The sequence below is a fragment of the Rhamphochromis longiceps genome, linkage group LG17, assembly GCF_057381845.1.
Source record: "Rhamphochromis longiceps isolate RC_006_pf linkage group LG17, R_longiceps_female_GT1.1, whole genome shotgun sequence".
NCBI lineage: Eukaryota > Metazoa > Chordata > Actinopteri > Cichliformes > Cichlidae > Rhamphochromis > Rhamphochromis longiceps.
In genome coordinates this window covers 26,001,565-26,028,670 of record NC_140573.1, presented here as the reverse complement: position 1 = coordinate 26,028,670, position 27,106 = coordinate 26,001,565, and the positions used below count along the sequence as shown (strand labels likewise).

The 27,106-nt window shown below is 38.8% G+C and overlaps 1 protein-coding gene across 1 annotated transcript; it reads left to right on the top strand.

The window, feature by feature from the left end:
- The first annotated feature begins 9,253 nt into the window (after positions 1-9,253).
- syt10 (synaptotagmin X) lies at positions 9,254-26,006 on the top strand. Its single transcript, XM_085387109.1, has 7 exons — positions 9,254-9,823; positions 10,519-10,912; positions 15,953-16,511; positions 19,238-19,358; positions 20,288-20,459; positions 20,611-20,740; positions 23,153-26,006. Exons 1-7 carry the CDS (start codon positions 9,622-9,624, stop codon positions 23,222-23,224), a joined length of 1,650 nt encoding a protein of 549 aa, XP_085243235.1. The 5' UTR covers positions 9,254-9,621; the 3' UTR covers positions 23,225-26,006.
- Positions 26,007-27,106: the final 1,100 nt, after the last annotated feature.

The window sequence follows — 27,106 nt, the reverse complement described above, 5'->3', positions numbered from 1 at the left end:
ACATAAATACTTTGCAAGTGTTTTTGATTATTGTCTTTCCCACAATCAGAGCACTTGACATTCACAGAAGACTCATATTCTGTGCTTACGCATTCGGATTTCTAATGATGATCTGTCTCTAAAATAATCAATTTGGGCTGTATCTTTGTGTTGTGCTGTCTGTGTTTTGTTTTAGGCCTCAGCGCAGCGTGCTGGAAGCCACCCATGTCCCTACTCATGTTAATGATTAAATCATTTCTCACTTGCAGACTCTCTTAATGTCAGCCAATGTAACAGACCATGTTCTAAAAGCTTGTCTGTCGCCACAAGACTCCTCTGCCTCCAAAGCCAGAGACGGTGAACCGGTTTCCCTTTAATTCGATATAAGTTTGTTTGTTAGTGCCAAAAGTCCGCCTTCTTATCTTACAAAACCTGAAACAAACGTGGAGAGACTCCACTGTACTCCAGGCTTGTTTGTAGGCTAGAGGAGTGGAACATTTTGTACCTTATGTCAAGGATAAAGACACTCTCACACTGCTGTGTTGGTGGCCATTTTGCTGACATTTACCATGACATTTGACATTCTCAGACTCTGTCGCCTTGCAATTCAACACAATGTAACAACCAAAGATTAGAAATTACCATAACAGTCACAAAACACAAATTTTTCCCTGCTGGAAACCGCACTGTGTGAAAATTTTTTAAAGATTTGATCTTTTTTTACATTTAAGAGCTTGGCCACAGTGAAAACACCGTTCCTAACAATGTGACATTACATGCTAATTCATGTTTTGTATTGCTGACTTGCACTTGTTTCCTAATCTCATTTTGTAACCTGTTATTTGCTGATATGTAATAACTCTATGAATGAGTTATACAGCTGCTGTATGAGCTGCTGTAACTTCTGTAGTTCTGACTTTTACACATCTAAAATAATATTGCTGAACAAAATTAAGTGCTATGCTGAATGAACATGTGGCACAGAGAGGAACGGTATGTCTGAGCAAGATAATCTGCCCTCCCAGGGGTTAATTATGCAAGAAAATGTACAAGTACTTTAATGTAATCCATCATCTATCCACAGAAACACGATGCCTTCAAAGCCTTCGATACAGACTACAAAAGTTTTAGAGAACTAATAAATACATAAGCCACGAAGAACAGCCATCAAATAAAAAACTTCTGTTATTTCAGAAAAAGTCTCCAGAAGAAGAAGGCACACTCATAAAGCCTTTTCACTGCTGCACAAGCATAATGACAATTTCCAGAGGAATTATCCACGAGTGAACAACAGCACAGATTGTTTGAAAATAGACCTCTCGGAAGCAAAAGCCCTTTAGTGTGATGTTTTACAGCTACAAAAAGACGGCGGTCTCAGGTGGTGTTCCCATCTTGTGAAAAACCAACATGTACTCCAGATCAAATGACAAAATATGTCATTTATAATTGCCCTGCGGAGACGTAAGTGTTTTCTGAGCCGATGCTGCTGGCAGGATGCCATCACTTGTCAGCACCTAAGAGAACTGCTAGAAATCATCTGTGTAAAACAAAAGTATCTGATCGGACACAGCTATGGCTGGAGTCTGGTTACTGCTGGGCGCAGAAACAACCTCCTCTGGGTTTAGGTAAAGTAAAGTACAATACACTCCTCCGGTCACTTTATCAGGTCTACCTATTTAACAGCATTAAAGCTAATAACTAATCAGCCAGTCAAATGGGAGGAACTCAGTACATGTAGGCATGGTTAGGATGACCTGCTGAAGTTCCAACTGAGAATAAGAATGAGGACGAAAGGTGATTGAAGTGACTTTGAAGGTGGCATGGCTGTTGGTGCCAGGTGGCCTCTGAGTCTCTGAGAAAATGCTCATCTACTTTCCGGCACAAATATCTCTGGTTTACAGAGAATGTTCAAAAACAAAAAAAATGAGAATATGCATTGGGCCACAACTCTCTGGGAGAAAAAAAGTAACTTCAGCAATGCTATGGTTAATATTAATATAGTACAACTGCTCCTCTTCAGATATTATTCTCCTGCTAGGTTAAAATTATTATCTAGAAATCAACACTGACAGTGTCTAACTCTTTAACAATTTAAAAAGCCTTCAACCTTTTCATAACACCTGCACTGATCAGCAGCCTTAGTCCCTTAAATGGAAACAAATGGATTTGCTGGACATTTAACTATTTTGTTTTTTGTTTTTTCCTCCAGGGAAGGTCTTATGCCACCAGGCTGTGCTTTTATTTATGAGTGCAGCCATTAGCTGAAAGCTTCTGATTAAAGACAGTGGATAAATTAATAAGGTGTGTTCCTGAATGCATTTGTGTAATAAAAATCACACAGCAAAGAATATTTGCCTGGTGTAAAACACAGCTTTCAGTAATACATTGTTATTTTTAAAAAAAAGAAAGATGCATGAGTCTAATGAGTCACACGCCAATCAAGCATGTTACTGTACTGCTGGAGACCACAGTTCATAGACTTATAACGTGAGTCACACATCTTTCTCTAACGTTACAGGATTTTGTGTAGTTGCAGATCAGAAAATATCAAAATTAATGTTTTTTAACAATCGCATAATTTGACCTGTTATTGTGTGACCAGATCACAACAAAGTAAATGTGATGGAAACAATATGTTTTGTGGGCCTCTGTGGGAAAGAGCTAAGAGGAAGTGTGAAAAGTCTGTATCTCAAATAAAAACACACACACACACACAAATTAGGTGCTAATCATACAGAAAATATACATTATCAAATTGCTCCCTTGCTAAGAAAAAACAAATAACATAAATGCATTACATTTTTATTCTGTTTTTTCTGCAAAGGTTCAGGCAAGTCCTGAGGAGTCAGCTGAATGGGAAGAACAACATCTGTGCCATTAAACACCTACGCCCTGCTGGTGATCAGGTACCCTGCTGGGATATTAAGCTGCCTAAAGGAGGAGATAGAAACCACTGACATCAGGCAAGATATGCATGGAGGATTTCACCCTAAATCCAGCACCGTGAGACTGTACACTAAGCAAAATGCAGGAGGCTCAAGACCAGTGAGTGTCAGAACCACTGTACAGGATGAGGCAGCAGAGGTCCATGAGTACATCATGAAGATGGCCACAGCTGACCACATGTTTGGTGAATACCTCAGGCAGAAGAAGCCCGAAAAAGTGAGGAGCAAGGAGAAGAGCCATCACGGAAGGACAGGTCCCAGAAGTCATACCAGTGTTTGGGCAAAGTTGGACTGAAAGACAGCACAGAGGCACTAATCATGGAGGCACATGAACAAGCTCTGAGCACAAGGTCCATAGAGGCTGGGGTCTACCACACCAGACAAGACTCCAGGTGCAGGCTGTGTAAAGATGCCCCTGAGACAATGCAGCACATAACAGGAGGATGCAAGATGCTAGCAGGAAGGGCATACATGGAACTCCATGGCCAAGTGGTGTAACCAACCATGAATGACAGCAACATCAGGAAGAAGGAACACGAGAAGCTGGAGAAGTACCAAGAGCTCCGAGAAGAACTTGAGAAGATATGGAGGGTGAAGGCAACATTGGTAATCGAAGTGCTAGGTCCAGTGACCCCCAAGCAGGGGAGGTGAGGAACAGCATCGGAGATCTCTGTCCAGAAGAGCGCAGCCCTAAGAACAGCTAAGATACTGTGCAGGACTTTCAAGCTCCTAGGTCTTTGGTAGAGGACCCGAGCTTGAAGGATAGACCGCCTACAGGGACGAGATAAATTGATAGATATTAGATTAGTTGCTAAAGCCTTTGGACCACTACTCTTACAACACCCAACACCATTAGATGTGACCATTTCATTTCATCAGATTCCTTAAAATGTAACATTTTATTTTTAAATAAATAAAACAAAAAAAGTACAAAATTACATGGAAACTTTTATTCCTATAGTAACAAACTTTAAATGTTATGGTTTCCTGCGGGACCCTGTGTCTCACCTTTCACTGTACCAACTCACTTAACAGTTCTTGGAAGTGCCTCTGCCAGAGACAAGGACATTTATTCACTAATCATTAATATTTTGTTTCTAAAAAAACCCTCACACTCCTATGTGCTGTTAAAAAAATTTTTCTCAGCAAGCTCTGTGCTCCTTTCAGGGGTTGAGAAAAACACATTGCTAAATGTTAGAGAAGGATTTGCTCGCCTTTGTCCTCTCCAAAACACTCTTACACTCTTATATACAATATAAGAAATATATTTTATATATGCAGTCACATTAAATGTTCCTTTACTTTCTATTTTGTCCAGTAGTCATTTTCTTGTGTGTGTGTTTAGTAAGCTGCAAAGTGCTGAAAGGCATAGAACAAAGTACTGTGTGAATGGGTGAATGAAGCTTGTAGTAAAAAGTGCTTTGGGGCCTCATTTAAAGGACAAAGCAGTGTGTAAGTACCAGTCCATTTACCATGTGGACTTTTGCACACAAGATCCAATCAAAATGACGGACGCTGTATGAACACACAGGACTAAGGGTATAAAAATGCTGTGCAGTCCCTCATTAGCAGCCTGTTATGGCGTTATGAGGTCTTTTTGCTCTTAAGTTGTTTAAGTGTTAAGTTGTAAAAAACAATAAAACCATAACATTCATTCTTACGACTCATATTTTCTCCTAGCCAACCTTGTTTTGACAGAATCGAGCGCAGATGGAATTATAATGTAAATCACCTTTGATAAGATATCCAAAACTTGAAGAGGCACAGTCTGCGTTCTCTCTCTCTTTTCCTGCTCCTGTCTTTGTGTTTGAGAGCCTAATGCAAATGCCAATGAGGGGAAATGATGTGCGCAGTGATTACTTTTGTGTTTTCAAGTTAGCACTGACATAATCACGCACGAACCCTTCATCATCCAGTGTTCCCTCTTTTCTGTGTACCAATTAGTTACCAACAAGTGCCTTTGAAATGCAGTTTAAAGCACAGCTGATTTTCCATCTATACGCCAGTGTCCCAGCGGGCTTAGCTGCAGAACAAATACTGATTATTTCTCTCCACAATGCTACACTAGACATAAACTGAAAGACAAAGACAATCTCGCAGACAGTTTACTGATGTTGTGTGCGCTGTTGTCTTGGAGACAGCCCCTTTGGTATTTACATCCCTGATGTCAGAAGATTTGCGGTTGGAAATGGGAAATGAATGGAGGCAATAGATGGCCTTATTTTATTGAATACACAAAAGCTTATGGCAAAGGATTGCTTAAAAAATTTGGCACTTACTATGGGGCACTGTCCAGTGTAATGATTACACTAAAGGCCACGTAATTGCTGGCTGTATGCATGCGGTTTATATCAATTTAATGATACCGAATCGAATCGGCTTAGACAACTGCAGCTCAGTGCAGCAGCTGATTATTTTGCCCTCCTGTTGGTTAATTCCGTTATAGAGGTCTGCCAAACAGCTTTCTGCTCTGGGCACGATGCTCAAACATCTGATACATCTCTCTTATGGGGGAGTGGAGACCATTTTTAACAGGGAATGTTTTTCTACAATCAGCAACAAGTTTGAGTGGAAAGGAGTGACGACTCTCTCGAAATCATCTGGTATTTCAAGCTGTGACGGGGGGAAAACAAGACTCTCAAACAGCCACACTAACAGCTCTGTGAGGCCTTGATGCTCAGTATGAAGAGAGCCAATCTGATGTCCAGATAATCCAAAGAGATGGATGAATTTTATTGAACATTTAATCTGATGCGGCTGCTCAAAAAGACCTTTAAATAGCATTCAAAGGAAAAAAATTATGATTGGTTCAGGACCTCGAAGCTTCGATCAGTTGATAGTTTTACGCTTCCATCTGGCAAATTTAAACTATGTCTTTCAATTTCGATTGCTTAAGCCTGCCAACAGTTACAGCTGCACCTGCAAGCTGCTTTGCAACCCATACTGTCTTTTGATCCATGTTGCATGTCAATTGAGGTGGTAATATAACTTCTATATATAAAATATATCTGTGCCAGATATTTGTTAGCAGGAGGTCCAACCTGGTACTAGCAAAGAGTACCTAATAAAGTGGCTCGTGAGTGCATAGTAATAATGAATCAGTAGCTGTTTTGCTGGAGGTATCACTTCAAAGAATCAAATTAAATAAAACTGAATTAATTTGAATTTCTAAAACACATGAACACAAGTGATGACCTGTTTATGTAGTAAGGTTTACAGAACTTGACACAGTAGCACTCAATCAAGTATCCTTTTTGCAATTTTTTTATGTTTACATCCATTTACGTATATATATCAGCTTAAATGAATGAAGATACTATATTATACACTATATGGGCAAAAATATCAGGCCTCCTAGATGTTCCACTACCAACTCTAAGCAGTATAATTGCAAAGTGGAAGCTTTAGGAACCACAGCAACTCAGTGATGAAGTGGCAGATCACATAAATGTACAGTGTGTAATGGAGTGCTGATGAGCATAGTTGTCAACATAAACTATAGAACTTCAAACCTCCTCTTGCATTAATGTCAGCACAAAGACTCTGCACGTCAAGGGAGCTTCAAGGCATGAGTTTCCATAGCCGAGCATCTCCTGTAGGTGTAATGTGTAGGTGGCCCGGCACTTTTGCCCATATGTTGTATGTAATCATTTTCTCCGTTCACTAGTTTAAATTACATGCTATAATGGAACATACATATAAAGAAAGGGGGCTGCTTCAGATGTGTGTCATGTTTACACATTTTCAACTTTTCACGTGTCATATTATGTTGCAATGCACATAAAAGAAAATGGTTAGGATGAGGCCTGAGGTGTCATTAGTTGTCACCGTATGGGAAGGGAAAAAGCTGATAAAATTGTTGCCTTTTCATGTCACCGGGCTGGGTTAAAACGTTCAGTGTTCCTTTTCTCATTTGTAAAGATATTAAATCCCGAACTTGAATTTCCTCTCAGTCCTGTATATATGACATGTCTTAATTATCACATGGCTCTGGCTGGATGGTGAAGAGGTTTGGAATCTCTTTCCTGTTCTGGTTCATTTCCTTTGTTGATACCATCCCTTCAGGACAGCTACACCATAGTAACCATGGCTCCAAATTTCTAAATCACCCTCAGCTGTATTTGTCACTCTTTCATCACATCTGTTATTCTTCACTTCTTTCCACTGCAATTTCCCTTTGCTACAGTCTTGTGCCCCCCACTGGCATGTGAATACAGGCTGCAACCTTGACTTTGCAGTGCTTTTGATGAAGATCCTTGAACATTTTCACTATTTGAATGACATGTAAATTTTATTCTGTGCCCTTTTTTTTCTCCAACAACCTGCAGATGAGAAAAGTGCATTTAATGGTAATTTTTCTTCATACACATGCACAACAAATAAGTAAATTAAAGACTAATAACTGAGTAACTGGTCGCACTGGTAAAATCACAGAACACCGCTTTTTCAATAGGTAATCTGCAATTTGAGAGTGTGTTAAAATAAATTGTAAAGAGAATAATCGGTTAGATGGTAACACTTTCTAATAAGAGTACAATTATATACTCAAGTAGCGCCAAACTAATGCATGACTCGTGCTAAAGTATGATTTAATGATTTCCTGTTGCTTACCATTAGCATATAAAAAAAGTCTCCATATCTATTTGTGAATGTTTCACACCTCAAAGGTCATCAGTTATGAGACATTAATTTACACTCAATTCACACAAGTTGGTAAGCAACAACAGTATGTATTTGTCAAAGACTGTATATAAAAGATGGATGGGTGTGGCTACCATGACATCATTAATTGGGTTTCTTGGCTTCCTTGCATTTTGAAGCCTCATTTTTAGGGTTTGAGCCACTGCCATGTTGCTCCATATTGTTGTTGTTTTTTTTGGGGGGGGGTTTAAGTAAAAAGACACAGCTCACCTTAAATTAATCTCGATCAGCCATTCCAGAAGCCAATAAAGCTGCAGCCCCCTTAAAAACCAGAAAGACCCCACAGGGCCCTACCAAATCATAAATCTTCACTCTAATCAAAATACGATGGAAAGTCATGTGTTTTCTTGACAATTTTATTCAAAAAACACAGAAATTACAGGCTGTTGGCTATGAATTGCAGATGCTACCCAGTCATATTCAAAGTGGTAAAGCCAACCTGTGACCCGCCTGCCACAGCAACACAAATTTCAATACAAGAGCAATACATTTAGGTTGGAGTAATGAGTAATATCAAAAATGAACCACCTCCTATTGCCAGTTTTAATGATTTTTTTTATATAAATCCAGTGAGGAAGTTCAAAAATGAATTTCTCTTATTACATCGGCCCACCTGCAGTACCTTTGTGTCCCCAAATACCTTCTAGAGCATTTCTATGCCATGAAAAATGCTCTAAAAGGAACTACAGCACAAACATAGTCAAGAGGTCCATTTCAGTGTGATTAATTAGTGGAGATGAGGCCGAGAGACAGACAGCTATCAGCCACGATTGCCCGTGTCAGCACACATACCAGTCAAATTGATAAATTAAACTTTAAGCTTTGATGGTGCATGTTGTACTTGGCTGTAAACATGCTGCAACATGGATGTAGATGGAGTTTAATTCACCTTTAGAGCCAGCCTCATGTGGCCATTAGAGGAACTGCAACATATGGGACTTCTGCAGCTTCAGTTTTAGGGCAGATGAATGTATGTTTTTATAGAAGAGTCATGTTTTTAATCAAATTCAAGATATACACAGTAACATAAATAAACTGGGATGTTGAGAAGCTAACATGCTCACGTGTCAGTCCACATTTGAGGTAACAGTGAATCATTTTTTAATGGATGATCTAAATTTGCACTTCACATTTGTTAATGGCTAGAAAATTAATGACACATCTTAGATTAATCATCATCATGATGAGTCAATCATTACTTAAGCATTACTGAGTATATGATATTGAATGGTTCATAGAAAATAACAACAACAACAATAATAATAATAATAATAATAATAATAATAATAATAACAATAATAATAATAATACTGATTAGAATGATTTTACAAGAAATTTAGGTTTTGAAATTAGTCAGTAGTTTAAAAAAAACATCACAGGTCAAGTGATTCTCAGTAAATTGGAATAACCATAAGAACGCAAACTGGCTTTGGTGACACACACTTTCAAAAAATATGAATTTGATGACTGACTGGAAAAACTTTTCTGACCTTCTAATCTGTGCAAATATTCATATAAATATATAACAAAACACAAATTTTCTGTAGGTATGGGGCAGCTTGTATGTAAGCCTATTTTTCTAGCTCTGTGATGCTTTTTGAAAAGTGTTACTTTTCTTTGGCTTTGACTTAGATCTGCTGAATCTTTATAACCACAGACCGAGGGCCACAGGGGATCGGGAAGCCAACATGCGTTGGCCGAAAGGCGGGGACATAGCGAGGTCGTCTGTCCCTCATAGAGAACACTCCAGTCATTACTCGAAAAAGTAATCCCGTTACAAACCCCGACCAACAGGACTGAGTATCAAACCGAAGCGCATCGCTATTGGACGCAGTGAGGGTTGGACTCGAGCACCCCGTTTGCTGTTATTCAAACGCAGGGAGCGCGTGCGGCCAGTCGCTCCTCGTTGCGCGTTGGATATGGATCAGGACTCTGCGCGCTTCCCCACTGTCTCCCGCGGACAGGCTGCACTCTGCGGCGCATAAAAGGTTTCCAAATGAACCGCCGCCCTCCCGGCTCCTCCGGCGTGCAATGGCTTAACCGGAGAGACATGAATGTTCGGACGGATGACAGCGTCACTCTGTGCCAAAGGGCTCTCCAAATCGTTACGGAACTTTGTCTCGCGGGACACGTAGACCGGGAGAAATGTTCGGATATATTCCCCCTTGAGAGCAACATACCAGGTAAAGGACACGCAGGTAAATAGAATAAAGTCATTATTTTATTCTCCCCAATTCCCTTAATTAATCACTTCTTTCTCTAAAGTCATGGCGCCCAGTACTCGCAGAGTTTCGAGGGGGAATGGATGAACTAATCACCAACTAGTTAAAAGTTTATTAGTCCACTATTATCCTTATTTTTACTGCGTTTTTTTAAAAACGAAAAATGTTCTGAAAGTGTCTACCTGTTACGCATCTCAGTCCACACTGAGTGAAACAGCAACAGGTGGGAAACAGACCGAGAGGACGAAATGATTCTCCTCCCTTCAGCTATGTTTCCTTTGTAAATTTGCAGTCTGTGAAATTTCACTCTAGTGCCAGCTTGATTGAAAATCTGAATTTTTAAGCTGAATTAAGCTTCCTTGCATACTGTTGCACAGCGGGTGCAAACTTTGCTTTTAAATAGAAGCCAGAAGGGGAGATGTGGTGCCAGATGTTTTTCTTTTCGTGCTGTTTTCCTGATGCTGTGTCTCCTCACTAAACTGTGGTTTTATGACCTTTATATGATCTTTCTATATCAAACAGGTGCATTTGCTGCCCCCTCTTTCTTACAGCTTGCTTTCTCTCCCTTTTTCTCCTTCTCCCTTGCATGTTTGTTGGTCATATTTTGTCCTTCGCCTGCTTCTCTCCTCCTTTCTACGTGTCACCTGTCTTTGTCCTTTGGTTGAATGTAGACATCTCTATTAGTCTCCTTGCTGTGGTCGTGGGTTTCTGTGGCCTCGCCCTGTTGGTAGTCTCTCTCTTTGTCTTTTGGAAGCTGTGTTGGCCCATCTGGAGGAGCAAGGCTCTGTCAGCCCACGCTGAAAATGTGCTCCGTGGGGGTTTCCCCGAGGCACCCCCACCCAACTCCCCCCCGGTTACTGAGTTTAAAGTGGCGGAGGTGGAAAAGAAACAGCCGCCTGAAGTGAAGGTGAATGGACGGAGCTCAGTCAAGCTACTGGAGGCAGCCATGAAGATCAGCCAAACGTCTCCAGACATCCCTGCCGAGGTCCAGACAGCTCTGAGGGAGAAGCTCAGCCAGCAGGCTAAAATCCAGAGGCAGACCACCGAGCCAACCTCCTCCTCCAGGTACTGTCACATGAACCAGTCCCTAGTCTGCTTCTGCACTCAGGCCACTTGTGCTTACAACTAAGTGTAGCATATTAAAGATCTCTTTTGTTTTGTCCATCTCCCCACCCATGTTACAAGAAACACATTTAAAAAAACAAAAACTCACATAGAGCACAAACTGTCCTGACAGTTCGTGACAGGGCTGCTGCTGCTGTCCTCGAGGTAGTGTGGCACATGTCAGTGACTGGTTGGTGACCTTGAATAGCTGCTGCTGCTGTTGTACATCACAAAAATGAGATTCTGCAGCATTTCTGACACATCTCCTTGCTGCACTTTGAACCCTATAATCACTTGTACATGTGAGTCAAGCTGCTCTGGTAAAGACCTCAGTCATTAAACAATCAGCTCTTTCTTCTCTTTGTTTTCCAGTACTGTGTTTAAACTAGAAGGTCCATAATTAGCATGGCTGTGGGGTGGGAGCTGTCATGGTGGAAGGTTGGGTTTTTGTCAGACGCACCAGGCAGCTGTGCTCAGTTTCTCGGAGGAAGCTGGTATTGACATGCACTTTGATTTGTTGTTAGGGCTTGTTAATTAAATGATATTGTGGCGTAGGCCTCCATGAATTATACACCCACCAGTTATGCAGATAGGACAGGTTAAAGATTACAAGACCTACCTTCTCAATTCCTCCGCCTACTTTTTTGACAGCAAAAGCTAAAAGAAGCCTAAAGCAAAACTAATGTTTTATAGTTAATCGTGGCTTAAAAGAAAAGCCTAGCAGCATATACCATAATCAGGTTATAACACCAGAAAAACTAGTAGATATAGTCTTGGAAAACCAGGAAATCTAACTGCTGACATCTGCAAACATGGAAACCCAACAGTCCAAAACTGGGATTTTATTTCAGTGTCACAAAGAAAAGAAACAAATCCTCAGAGCTGAAAAGCTGGAACCAAAAAATAGAAAACAATTTGACATTTGAAACAATGACTAATTATTAAAATTATTCTAAGAATTTATGACTAACTTGGTTCAGCGTCCACAATTAACATTTGCCAAGCACCAAAAGCATTTTTAGTTTGGAGATTCAGTCTTAGAAACCTTCCCTTCATACTGGCAGGTAAATGTTTAAACTAAAATAGTCACATAATAGAAACTCTACAGAGTTTCCACCGTGTTTCGGTGACCTTTACAGACACACTTTTTTCTGTCCTCAGCTGTCGTTGTTAAAATTTGACATCCACATTATGCAAAGACCATCACCAACTCTTCCTCTGATTGACTCTGACCCTGACATTTATGTGTAACTGTGCATCTGTAACCAAGCCAAACAGTGGCAGAGCACAGGTGAAACTTTGTGGAACAAGGGTGGAAATGCAAAACAGAGGGATGAAGTTTAAGTCAATCATATATGTTTCATTTTCAACTATACTCATTAGTAAAGACAATTTTTAAAAACAATTTTCCATATTTTGCTTTGGCCTCTTTGTGTCAAGACAGCACACAGAGTTAAAAACTGAGAAATTGAATTGCAATTCTTCAAATGACCACTAGAGACCCGTTCCAAAAGCGAGTCCATCCCCAAAATAACAAAATACACCCTGTTACAGAAATGTTTTCGTCACTGCAAATGCTTTTTCTCCCCCATAACTATACAGAGGGGCGTGAAGGCCCTAGCATGATTAGTGGTCAAAGAAAGAGAAAAAGGTATACTGGGGACAAACAGAGTCAATTCCGCTATATTTGGTGTGCAGTGAAAAATGATCAATATGCTTTTTGTGACATTTTTGTTGGGTTGTTTTCTAATGTGAAATATGTGCCATGGCTCCAAACAGTAGGAAGTTTGTGCCTCAGTTTTCACAAGTGGAATTTTAGTATTGAATGGTACTTAATAAGCCAATAAGTGTACAGTTTATATGTAGCATGCTTCGAGTTAGCTGATAACCTAGCCGTCTACTTTTTATTAGAGATGGCACGATACCACTTTTTTATGTCCGATACCGATACCGATATCATAAATTTGGATATCTGCCGATACCGATATGAATCCGATATAGTGTTTTTTAATCAACAAAACTGTTTTTTTTAAATATCTTGCTGCATTTTGTATAAGTTCATACTCAAGTTTAAAACAACAACTACACTAAAGCTATTCTGTTATACCTGTATGCAAAAAAAAAATATTTCATAGTTCAGCAATACTGATCAATCTAATAAACTTAAACCTACACCATCCTCCCTATTCTGGTATTTTAAAGAGTACTTAGCGTAAATATTAAGCAACCTAACTAATAGGGTTCCAACTCCCAGCAACAACAAAAATAAATAAATAAAAAATAGGGAACCACCCCTCACGCTCCACCTCATGATGCTTAATCGACGTAATCAACCTTAATTTGATGCAGTGTGAAAAAAAATGCACAGAAATCAATTATTTTACAAGAAATATTAAATAGATTCAACATCTTTCTTCAACAGAATTGCAGACTGCACAGATGGTACCTTCCCAAAGGAAAAAGTACTATAGCTTACTAGGGTATATATATTAGACTTAATAGTCACTATATACAGTAGTTGACTTCTATTCATTTTACATCAAATTAAAACTTTGGGTGTCAGATAATTATTTATTAACAGCTCGACATTTTAAATGAGAATAAGAAAGAAAAGTATGTCTTTGTGCCCCCTTTTCCCTGTTAATGCCCTATCGGCCCCCCTGGCTAAACTTTGCTAGATCCGTCCCTGCACAGTTACCAGCCGTCAGCTACGTAGAAAAAGATCTTCGAGTAGAAAGTAATATTAAATAAATTCTAACAACAGCTTATCAAACTTAAACGTGCTGCTGTTGTTCAGCCGCTGGTTTCCTCTTTCTGGTGCAAAGTGGGCCAAAAACAAACCAGAGAGACGGACTCGCGACAGAAAAGCCGATCAGCTGATCATTAAGCAGTTTCATGATTGAAGTAGCAGCAAGAAGAGGCAGTCGCTCGTTAAGCTTAACGCAGGAATGCTTTACAAACATTCAGAGATGGACTTACACACTTGCTTTACTTCTCTCGGGGATAACTTTGTCGGAGATGAAATGCCGGGTTGCTAGCGAAGCTCCAAATGCTATCCAGACCACCGACAGGTCCCGCATGCCACAGCCGCTCTATCACGTGATGCATACTGCTCCGACGTGCTAACGTTCTGAGGTGAGTTACGGCGTGTTGCAAGTTTTGTGAGGTGCTTTCGTGATATTTAATGGATCGGATTACATTTTTTATTTTTCTCCGATATCCGATCCAGTAATTTAGGTCAGTATCGGACCGATACCGATACGTAATATCGGATCGGTCCATCTCTACTTTTTATAAGTTCACTTCTGGCTTCAAAGAAACAAAATGATGGTAGCCAAAATTCTAACTGACATTATAGTGTTTGGTTTCTAGACAACTAATGAGACACAAAATATAACTTTTATCTATTGTGTGACAAACCATACACTGCAAAAGTTTGGAGTCCGAAGGTTGTTAAACTTTTTCAGGGTATTGTAGATGTTTGTAACTTTAACACTTAGGAAAACAGAGAAAGAGGAAGACAAAGGAAGATGTCAATAAGCCCATATGGATTGAGTGTGTGTTGGGGGATTCAAAGAGAGATAAAGGTTGACAATACACAAAAATCATAAAGGAGAAAACAAATCTTGCTAATCAATGTTCAGTTGGTAAATCAGGCACACTTTCCTTTTCCTCTGAGATTTGTGCTGGCGATGTTCCCCCTCTGTGCTGTTTACAATATTTCAGTGTAGTATTTAATCTTCAGCTGTGCTTCCTGTGCCACGGTTGTCAGGCTGCTGTGATTGTCTTACGGTCAGAAAGGAGGAGGGCCAGTTGCTAGGTGACAAGATCGGCGAGTCAAAGACAGACGTGGTTTTCTCAAAAGATGTCAACTTCACTGAAATTTGCAGCATTCAGGTAATTGGAATGAGGGCTCAAATCTGAGTGCTGGAGATGTGTTTTCATTTCCCCAAACCAACGCCAGTAGTGGCAAAAATCAATTTGTCACTTTGATCACTGGTGATTTAATATCACCTGTTACCATATGGATGATAAAACCAGCTATTTTCAGCTAGGGAGTTTGCTGGGATTTAAAATATGCAATATAGGGCGCTGCTTTATAGGCTGAGAGCGCCTGGCCTGGGTTCAAGTCTGACCTGCGGCCCTTTGCCACATGCCTTCCTCTCGCTCTGCCCCCGCTTTCCTGTCCTTTCCTCACTGTGTCTGTCAAATAAAGCTGGAAAAACTGATCATCTGTCTAAAACAAGCCCCCTTTAAGCAAACCTCTGATTGGCTGCTCCTCATATGCAAAACAAAATTTAAACTGCAGGTGGGTGGGGCTTCTGCTCCAGAGCAAGACCGGGTCACAGACTTGATATGAGCATCAAAAGATGCTAGCACATGAGTCATACATGGAAAGCCATAACCAAGTCGCTGAACATCTGTGCCGAGTATGGCCTAGAAGTATCAAGCGCAACGCCCCCAGGGTAGTTTGAAAATGGCCAAGCTAAGATCCTGTTTGACTTCGAGATACAAACAGACAAACTGGTGACTGTGGCGGCCCTCTACTGTGTCCGCTACCAACCAGACACAGTAACGGTTGACAAGCAGAGGAAGCAATATAAACACGAGTAACACAAGAAGCTTGAGAATACCAAGGGTTGAAAGAGGAGGTAGAGAAGATGAGGAGCTCGAAGGATAAAGACCGCCCACAGGGGGATTTAAAAAAACAAAGCATATATATCTCTGGACAATATTTAGACTATCGCCATTTTGGTTCCTAGTTAATTATGCACTATTGTGAGCATCTGGTGGTAGTTTATTAAACATTTAAAGGTTTCTACACTAGATATTGTTTTTAGACTTTTTCCTGAATAGTAATAAAAACAATAACCAGCTTTTATTTGTGTGGTATTTTGCTCTGATAAACCTTTTGTTCCATAAAAAAGCTGCTCTTCCATGACGCCAAACACACGACAAATGAGACATTTACCTGATGCTCTGTGATGCTCCTTTCAACAGGCACAATTCATTCAGGCGCCACCTGCCTCGTCAGAAGAATGTCACCAGTGTTGACTTCACCATGGACACAGTGCCTCTCCGCCAGTCCTCTACTGTCAGCATTGGAAGAATAAAACCTGAACTCTACAAGCAGAAGTCTGTGGACTCAGAAGAGGCCAAAGAGCCCGTGGAGACTTGTGGAAAGCTAAGCTTTTCGCTTCGTTACGACTACGAGGAGCAGGCTTTGGTGGTGAGGATCCTGAAAGCTTTGGATCTGCCTGCCAAAGACTTCACAGGCACCTCTGACCCATATGTGAAGATCTACTTGCTACCCGAGAGAAAGAAGAAGTTCCAGACTCGAGTTCATCGCAAGAATCTAAACCCCACATTTGACGAGACCTTCTGTTTCCCCGTAGTATACGATGAGCTTTGCAACCGCAAGCTCCATTTCAGCGTCTACGACTTTGACCGATTCACCAGCCACGATATGATTGGGGAGGTGGTTGTGGACAACCTCTTTGAACTCTCTGATCTTTCCAGGGAGGCGGTTGTTTGGAAGGATATTCATGCAGCAACCACAGTGAGTTGGTGTTCACACTAAGACACTGCCAAATCCTCGCATATGTGTATGTTGTTGCTATTTAAGAAATGTTGCACCAGGCCTCTGTGCTGTTACCGTGGTAGTAGTGAATGGGATTTTATACTGTTGTCAGAAATGTCTAATCAAAAAATATTATGGCAGGTGCAATGCATTGCATAATTCAAATGCTTTGGGAAATGGATTTCAACAGCCAAACACCCACACAGCATTTTCCAGAAAATGCTGGGTATTCTGCAGATGTAATTATAGAAACAGAGTAAAAAATATCCAAGACCACATTTATGCAGTGACTAAAACTCTACAGGTAAACAAAAAGGGTTTGCAGGCTTTGCAGCATACTGCAGATAGCCTGTCCTCATATGAACTCTTTTCTAAAGATTTGTGGTTATTTAGCCCCCGAATGCATTTACTCCAGCATAACCACTTATCACAATTTGCTCAAGAGGCTGGGCTTTATTAATGAATGTGTTCCTGGTGAGAAACACTGAGCCTTTGCTTTCAGGTTCACTTTAGTGTCTGTGGGCTAAATTAGCAGCAACAGAAGAACAATAAATTTTGTTTTGCATAAAGAATTGTTTAACTGGCTATTCTCTCGCTTCCTTAATATATTATAATTTTTATATTGATGCTTTCTAAAAGCACAGGCATTAAGAGCTGATAAAATTTGTTTACTTAAAACCACATTTGTTGCATCAATTAAATTTTACCCTTACCTATGAGAACTGCATGGAGACTGTGCAAGAGAAAACTGCAGTCGGGTGTGATTTCAGTGCTCATTACATTCAACTCCAGAGGAATGCTACACTATCATAGACTCATAAGACATCACTTTAAAATAAACGGACTAATGTAACTCTATAGACAACTTCATATAGAGTTTGGTAATATAAATGGCATGGAGAAAGTTTATATTTATATTTTTCCTCCTGTGCACATCTCATCATAGTCACTTGGATTGTGGGATTTCTTTTTTTATATTCCTATTTCTGTGTTGACACAACCAAAGGCAGCTTGGTAACTTTGGACCTGTACTAATCTTAAGGTATTTATCTGACAATTTTTATGGCACAAGTAGTATTTATAAACATGTGTGGTTATAAGGTATTGTCTAACTTCAACTCCCTTCCTATTGGTTTCTCTTAACTTTTCTGCAAGCACTTGCCAACTGTTCTCCAACCGGTGCACAAACTGTGAAAAGTGCAGCTTGCTGAAACCAAAACATATGGGAAAACATAGGTGAAATGTTTACTTTCACAATTTCACTACAACTTGGAGAGTAGTTGCTGAGCGTTCGCAGATGAGTTTATCATGTAAACTATGGGCAGCTGCAACGCCTCGCTAACAACCATAGCAATCTCAGTGAGGTTTTGAGTGTAGCACCTTATACCTCTTTGTGATCAATCTTGGGGAACACATGTTTCCCCTTATTTCAAGATGTTTACAGACCAGTCTGTAGGTCTGTGTGAGAGAGGCTTACAATAATTGAACATTCAAGCCAAACTCCAATGTTAATTCAATAGTAAGATGTAGCGTACGGGATTTCACTGGCTATAAATGTGTAGTTGCAGAGAGTTGTCTAGATTACTCAATTAACAACTATGATGTTAAATTTCAGCAGAAAAAACAGTCTACACTTCTCTTTTTAGTAGTTATAGATAATGTCATTAACAATTACCAATGTAACCTAATTCATTGTGTAAACTATGACAGAATAAACAAACAAACTTAATTTTAAGAACCTCTACAAACTAACAATTAAATGAGCTGCAAAATCATGTTCTTACGTTTTGAAATCACAACATACGCTATTGGTATTCGTTTTGCTAGCAAACAAATTGAGCCAACAACAAACTCAACTACAATGAATCAAATAATATTGCATATACAATAGTGATTTAAAAAACATGCTAACAGGTCTATAAAGCCATAATGATAAGATCATTTAGATGTTTAGCAGCTATACATTTTGCAGTCTTGATTATCTTAGTTTATGCTAGTATGCTAACATTTGCTAAATAAACTGTATTGTTTATTACCAACAACAGTTGACAGATTTGTGAATGACTTTCATTTCATTGATACTTGGTCATAAACCGAAGTTTCTGAATAATTGAAATATTGGCCTGATGATGATGATGAAGTCTAATACAAAGAAGATGTTATAATTTTGATCTTGTGGTTTCTCAAGTCATTGCAAAACATGATAGTTTAATGCGTCTATCTGTTTAAAAAAGATACTTTCCCATCAATTACCAATAAAAAAGTTCATTCTAACGATTAATATAGTGACATATCACACTATGTATGATTTAACCTCTCCTGGCTATGATTGCCTGTATTACAACCACCAAAGTATTGTTGAGATGGTTTTCTTAGGACTGTTACCAAAGCCTGGAAACCATACATTAGTACTATTTACTACTAGATTAATGATTTACGGTTATTGGATGAAGAAACAGTAACAAATCTGAACAGTTAATTGTTAGTTAAGTTTACCGCCATAAAGAATTGAAGGACTGAGATAAATGTCAAATAGCCTGCAGAGCCATGCTAATTAAACTCTCACTATCAGCTCAATGCATATGACCTCTTTTAAAAACTGACCTGTTTGCTCCTTTGCTTTGGCATTTTGATTCACAGAATGTGGCAAATCATTTAAATTTGGTTCAATACATTCTGCTCTCTTTTCTTTTTATGCCCTCCAGGAGAGTATCGATTTGGGAGAGATCATGTACTCGTTGTGCTACCTCCCCACAGCAGGGAGAATGACCCTAACAGTCATCAAATGCAGAAACCTCAAAGCCATGGACATCACAGGCTCCTCAGGTAATCAAATAGCAAAATAGTCTTCACATCAAAAGCAAAACTTAGGAATTAATTAAATATAGTTAAGCTGAGAGAGCAAAAAGAAATAGGGACGATATATATCCTTTATTTTTCCAGGTAAAAGTCTCTTTTATAAAATATTCTGAGAACATAGGACACATTGGTTGTGGTTTTTAGAAATAGAGTCACACACATAAGAAGAAACTAGCCCAAGCAGTGATTTATTTGCAAAAACCAATCCACGGGAAGGTCTGGGATATACAGAGCCGGTCACTTAGCAGCAGCATACAGAAGAGAGTGATGTACAAGTTTTCCAAGGTCTGTAATAAATGTAAAGAACAATGATAAATGGCATCCAGCCTCTTTAAGTATTAGCCAGGTGTGTTCATAATGAGAAGTTCCCCTGTAGGTCGCCTGACTTAGAGCACAATAAAAAATGCATTCCTGAAAAGAAACCTAATTAATTTATTTTTTATCTTGGACACAGGATTTTCAATATAAAGTTTAAATGAGAAAATTCTGATCGATAATGATACCTGAATACAAGTTTCAGCCCTTTGATTATTTATGAATAAAATGAACTTAGATTTGTCTGCATTTAACAGAAACTTATGTAAAGTTAAATGATACTAAGCATCATAATAGGCAAACTACTGAAATCTGAGGGTTTTTACAACTGAAAAACACAAACAACAGCAGATTGTATCATCTGCATAAAAATGGGAGGAGGCATTTGATAAATCATTGACAGAGAAGAGTAGTGGGCCCAATATGGAGCCCCGAGGAGCACTGAGGGATGCCAGGAGAAAAACCAGAAAGGCAAAAACAATGCACAAGAAACTGAAACAAAGAGGCTAATGAAGTTTAATGTCAGAAGCCATGAAAGCTTTTGACACAATTGCAAATTATTTCATATATTTGTCTCTCAGATCCATATGTGAAAGTCTACTTGATGTGTGATGGACGGAGGTTAAAGAAACGAAAAACAACAATTAAGAAAAGCACACTTAATCCGGTGTACAACGAGGCTATCATCTTCGATATTCCCCCGGAGAATGTGGAACAAGTCAGTCTGTCCATCATGGTCATGGATTATGATCGGTGAGTTAAATACTCACTAAATACTGTTTATGTTCACATGCTTACATTAAAACGATAAAGTGAGCAGAGTAGAAGTAGATCAAAACATATTTTTAATTTAGTCATGATCCAAAGCACATGTGTGTCAATGTGTGTGTTTTATGACTACCAGTGTTGGACACAATGAGGTGATTGGCGTGTGTCGTACGGGGCCAGATGCTGAAGGGCTCGGACGAGATCACTGGAACGAAATGTTGGCTTATCCACGGAAGCCCATCACGCACTGGCATGCACTAGGAGAGGTACAAGCATGTTCTTTTCCTTACTAGTCTTACAGAGCCCGATTAAAACTTCTGAATGTGAGACTGAACTGTATAGGTGTTATGGCTTGCAAAGCAAAGAAACCACACAGTAGACTGTCACATTTTCTAAATGTCAATCTATTCCATCTCTACGGGGAGCACATTATTTATGTCTTTTTATTTTTATTTTATATTAGTTCAATTGAATCTTTCCAACATTGTGAAACTATGAAATCATCCGGAACGTGTAATTGTTGCTTCCCAATTTAGGGTTTACTTTTCTGATTAATTTCCAAAGTTTTAGGGAGCCTAGACGCAGCTGCAATGTTAATGAGCAGCTGTTTTCTCTTAAATTACTAATACTGCAGATTGAAAGTGCCCTCTTTGATATCTGCAAGGAAAAAGGGTTCTTATTGCATGGGGACATATGCATCCAGGGGAAAAGGGATTGTAAACAAATACATTTTGTCTTAAAATTAGTCTCCTGTCTGTAAATCAAACAAACAAACAAAAAAACATAAAGAACAACCTTGAAGGGATTTTGAAAAGTTTATTAGCTATTTTTCCCAAAATCTCATTGAGACGCTTAACATTTATTTCTTTGCAATACTAAGGCACCAAATTTGTTTTCTAAGGGAAAACAGATGGCTTCACTTCATGAAAGCTGGTCTCCAAACCATTGTTACTTACATGTTGCATGTGTTCGTTTAAGTCATGCAGCAAAAGGCGCATGTAGTCCTTTTAATGGGGCCTGTTTTTCAGATAAGGAGTAGCTAATCCTGTACTCATAGAGAAGTTGTCAGTTTTATAGACTGGAAGGCTTTTTTTCCTTTTTACAGAGGACAGCTGTTTCACTACAGTAAATTAATATTTTACATGTTATCAATTCTTTCCCTCTTTTGTCACACCCACTCCCCACCTGGAGAATAGGAAAACACAGGTGATTACCTATTTTCAGTGGTAAACCTACATTATGATTTGGTGAAAGCTGTGATCATAGGCAAAATATATGCATTATCTAGAAAGGACCTTTCTACAGGTGGTAGTTTGCACAAGCAACAAAGCAAGCAGATTTTACAATCAAGAAAATAAGAAAACTAAAGGTTAAATAACCATTTAAACAGAGAAATACAAGTGGATTAATAACATTTTGTAACTTCAGGAAAGGCTCTTAAATAATGGAGGAAGGTATTTAAAAGAGGTCACTGACTCAACTGACCTGATTTTCTCAGGCAGCTTGTTCCATTGTCCTGAGACTCTTACTGCGAAAGCTCTGCCACCTCGAGTTTTCGGCTCTCTATATATAGAGATATATATATATATAAAACATACTGAAGGTTAAAACAGGTGTGATGTGGTCACTTCTCTAGGTTCTTGTTAAAACGTCTGGTAGCTGGGCTTTGGACAGTCTGATAAATTGATTTTTTTGTCAAAGCAGGGAAGAGGCTGTTGAAATGTTGAAATAGTCGAGGTCTGAGGAGTCACGAGTTGTGGGAAAGCTTGAAAGGATCATGTGTCAAAGCAAAAAATGGATACACAAGACTGATGTACAGTTGAGTCTATAAATATTTGGAAGGTGAAAGAGTTTTTGTATTTCCACTGTACGCCAACTATTGAAGTGCAGGCTTTCAGCTTTAATTTAAGGGGTTTAAGAGAAGTATTCCATTAATTACAGAAATACTAAGTGTGCCATTTTCAGAGGCTAAGAAATAAATTAGAATTATTTCCATGGCTTGGAAAAGCTAAAAGCAACCAACACCTAACCAAGTCAAGAACATTCTAAAGGATGTCATGATCAAAGTCTACAGTCGAGAGAATCCTTCATAAATGAAAATACTGAGAGTTTGTGACAAGATCAAAATCATTAGTTACACTCACGATGACGATAAAGGAACGATCCTTACATTTAAAATAATTTTTTTTACTGGCCAGATTCATTTTGAGCTTCTAAAAATTAGGAATTATGTATAAAAAAGGCTTTAAATCCTTCATAGTTTATGTTATTTTGGAAAACCCCTTCAGGTTAAGCTGGAAGTCTGAACATCTTGGCAGCATTTCAGTCCAAATTATAAAAAATATATTTATTGTGCAAATTCTTATGGACTTCACTGTAGCCATTGAGCACCCAGTATTTTCTTTAGTAATTGCATCTTGAATTATCACATCACAATCAAGTAGCAATATGTGACTAAATTGATTCTTTACATTTCTATTTAATTTGGGATATAATCCGACATACCCTATATGTAACAAGACAAGGGAAATGATATACACTGCTTAAGGTCCAGTTGCTCCAAAATAGATTTGCCTATGATCACAGTGTATTTGTAGGACTAGAGAAAATACCTGCTTACCAGGGAAAGACTGGATAGCTCTTTAATGTTGCTTGTTTTGTGATGCTTTACCTTTCAGTGGCCTGGAAGAGCAGCAAGCTTTGAGAGTCAAGGTTCATGTCCTTCACCCAAACCTCCACATACACCCTGATGATCACAGGTGGAGTGCCAGCATCACCTCTGTAAGAAACCAGATGTTTGTTTGCCGACAAGCTATGTTGCCTATCACCCTTTTGAGCGGATTGAATTCATGTTTCTATGTTTGTACTGAAATTCATTCATTTGAATGCAAGTTCTTCAAGTGCTCTACAGAGATGGCTATGCACAGCACTCACAGTCATTCAAAGTTTGTTTTTCATACGTGTGCTTTGGAAACGTATTTGACTAACATTTACACAGACCACATGAATGGTAGGCCTCACTGCAACAAGTTGTGGTGGTTAACTTGCAGCGTTATCAGTTTTTTTTCAGTACCAGAGCAACATTTTTTCAGCCCTCAAGCTCTTTAGTGCGTTACCATTTTAGTTTGAAATGGCACAAAGTTTAAGGGCTATGCTGCTCAGTACCACAAAAATATTTACTTGATGAAAAACACTTGATGAATCAAGCGAGTCATGCTCTAGGTTTTATTTGGGAATGCAGGTAACTGAGCCTCTGCAAGGGCTGAGAAATCTCAGTAAATATATCAGTCACAGCTGTCACAGATGTGTAAAACAGAATAGCCATCACTCTGCAGGACTCTCATATTTGGAGAAACAGTAGCTGGTTCATGTAGCATATGTACAGAAAGATCAAATTAAAGTGTGTCTAAATGAACTTCAGACTAAATTGGTTTCTTAAAATTGGCCACAATGAAATGACAAATTCATCTTTATTTTTGTACACACAGAACAACCTTATTTCATAACTGCAAACACAAGCAGCAGTATTATTTAGAAACAATTAAACTTACCCTCTAATTAGTCCAGTAACACTGATATTGAAACTCCCACGTTCATTATTGTAGGGTGTTCACTTCAGAACGCATGGAGATGACCGCTGTCGTGGACTGTGAGATTTGGCAGTTCGTTCCCACTTGAATGTTCATTTTCACGCAACCACAGGCAGGTTTTGTAAACACATCTGTTTGTCCTCTGTGTAAACTTTTGATGTGCAACATTAAAAATAAAACTGTTGTTCTTTTTAAACATACATAATGAAGCATAGTGAACAGAATAAAAAAGTAGTGACATCTTAGGTTTCTTATATTAACAGTAATAATTAGGCAAATTAACCTGTACTGGAGTACAAGAATAATGCCACGTCGTCTCCATATATCATTAATTTATAAGGTTGCTAAATTTTTCTTTGGGAGACGGAGCTTTAGCTGCAATCTTTTAGCATTTGATTGCGCTTTTAGGATCCCTGCATTATATTGACATTTTAAATCGAGTCAGTGGGAAACATTAAAGAGTTAGTATTTTAAATACTCAGATAGCTAGCATAGTTAATAAGCTAGCTGCAGCCGCTAATAGTATAAAAGATCAACATAGCTGCTGTGAAGCCTCGAGGTTCACAGTGTTACACAGTCGCTGAGATTGCCGTGGCATTAGCCAAGGAGCATACCCTGGTTAACCTGCCTTTTTAATTAATAATTTACCAAACTATAATTTACCAAATGAACTTCATGTTTTATTCACTAAAGCTTGAAACTAGTTACTGGTCAATCAATTGAGAAGGGCTCAGCTTAAAGCCACTACTGCTCATCAAAAGAAAAGACTAGATGCATTTTGGCCATGTCCGTGTTTGGGTCGGACCAAGGACACACGAGGTGATGTTTCCCTCCCGACCCCAATCTGGGTAAGTGTCAGAGGATGGATATGAAACCTGAAAAATAGTTCTGAGACTTAGAATAACCATAAATGACAAATACAATTCTAAATCCCATTTATGGGTCGGATTGTTTGGTTAAGGTCATTCTAAACCAGATTACCTACCCCTGCTGAAACAATTTTAGCAATTTTAAAACAATGCATGTTTAAAGCAGCTGCACCTTGGCTGAACTTGTCAGAGAAACGAGGCCACTGTGGAGCTGCCTTGGCCTTACTTCTACATTCATGGTTTATACTGTCTACGGCTCCAGCTGATAAAGTCTGCAGCTGTGTCTGCTGGTGGCAGCTGTGTTTCAGGTGATAAGAAAAAAGAAAATCTTGTAAATTTAAATGGCTTGACAGGTATAATAGTCAGCAAGGAGTAGGTGTTATTGAACAGTTAATTTAATTTTAAAAAGCGCAGAAGATTAATACAAACAGTGGCTAACACACACACACACACACACTCAAATATTTCCATATATTATGAATATTTTTACAATATTTTATATTTTTAAGCCACATGAAATAAACCATCATCTCAGATTTTCCTGTGAGTAATAACTAATAAGAACCCAACATAGCAAATAGAAAAAGGCTATGTACTGTTATCTTACTTGCAAATGCAGTTAATGATGCTCTTTTCCCCTTGCTCTGTCCTCTGTGTTAAAAAAAAAGAGAATATTTTTACTTGTAGCATGCCTCTCACCACTACAAAAAAATTAAGCACTTATCGGGGGAAATGCGAATATGTCAGAGTATTTCAGATTAAAAAGTTTGTGTTTACAGTTGTATATATCCATACTTGTCAATGGCACTTTTGTTTGTATATATTGAAAAGTGAATTCTAAAAAGCTGTCGTAAACTTATGGAAATAGAGACATCACAATGTATTTCTATTGTTTGGTGATACTTTGAAGCGCTCCGACCTGTAAACGAGTGCAATTTCGACACGTTCTGTAATAGTTGTGAACAATTAGTCAAACTGGAGACCCAGTGAAGCCAATTCTACCTTACCGAGTTATTCCATGTTTAGGACCTTAGAGCTTTGAGCTGTAATTGTTTGAGTATATATGGACCGAGAACAACTTCGACTACTGTCATGACGTGTACAGTTTGTGATAACTTTTGTAACAATTTAAAGTAAATATTTGGGATATAATTTATTGTATCTGTTTCATATGTATTTTAAACACATAAATAAAAAAAATATCAGTAAATAACAGTATGTCTCACTCTGTCTGGGCAGGAATTATATTAGTCTTCTAGTGGCTAAAGAAATCAAAGTATATAAAAGGTGTCTAAAGTAAAAGGGGGCATTCATAAAAACCATACTTGATTTAAATTTGGAAAATCCCGATGTGCACTGTGCTCCTTGATCTTTAAGTAACCAGAACGTGCTACAGAGAGGCATGCATATATAGCAAAAGTACTGGAGAGATGCACAAGGAAACAACCTTGAAGGGGATAGTGACCAAAGTGAAATCAGGTACATTTCTTTTTTTATAATCATAGTTTTTTGTGTGTGTGTGTGTGTGTGTGAGAAAATAAAGTTTTAAGAGGACTTTTTAAGGTCATGTGGAAAAATGAAGTACAGCCTTCTATAAAAGCAGCAATTCTAGTTATTTGATGGTCTGGAGCATTCAGGTGTGTGTTAGAAATTCTAAGGATGAAAGACCTCAGTGAGGATCTTAGCGAAGCAGCTGTTAATGGCCATCAGTCCATGAAGGGTTATAATTTCCAAACAATTTCAGCTCCATCATTTTACAGCGAAAAAGATTATTCACAAGTGGAAAACATTCAAGACAGCTCCCAATTTTCCCAAGAGTGCAAATTCACACTAAGGTCAGGCCATGCAGTGCTCAGAGAAATTGCAAAAATCCGAAGAGCTACGTTTCAGACCCTATAGTCCATAGTTAGCATGTTAAATGTTACGTTTAACCTTAGCGTGGCTTAGGTTTGCAAAGCTGCATCTGAACAAACCACCAGACCTCTGGAGCAATATCATTTGGATACACAAGACAAAAATGGTGATATCTGTAAATTAAACAAAGCACAGTACCTTATGTGGCAAAAAAACAAAAACAAAAATGGAGCATATCAGCACAAACTCTTTTAACTCTATTAACTGCCAGGCACACTAGTGGAGGGGTAATGATTTGGGCTTGCTCTGGGTTTGATTG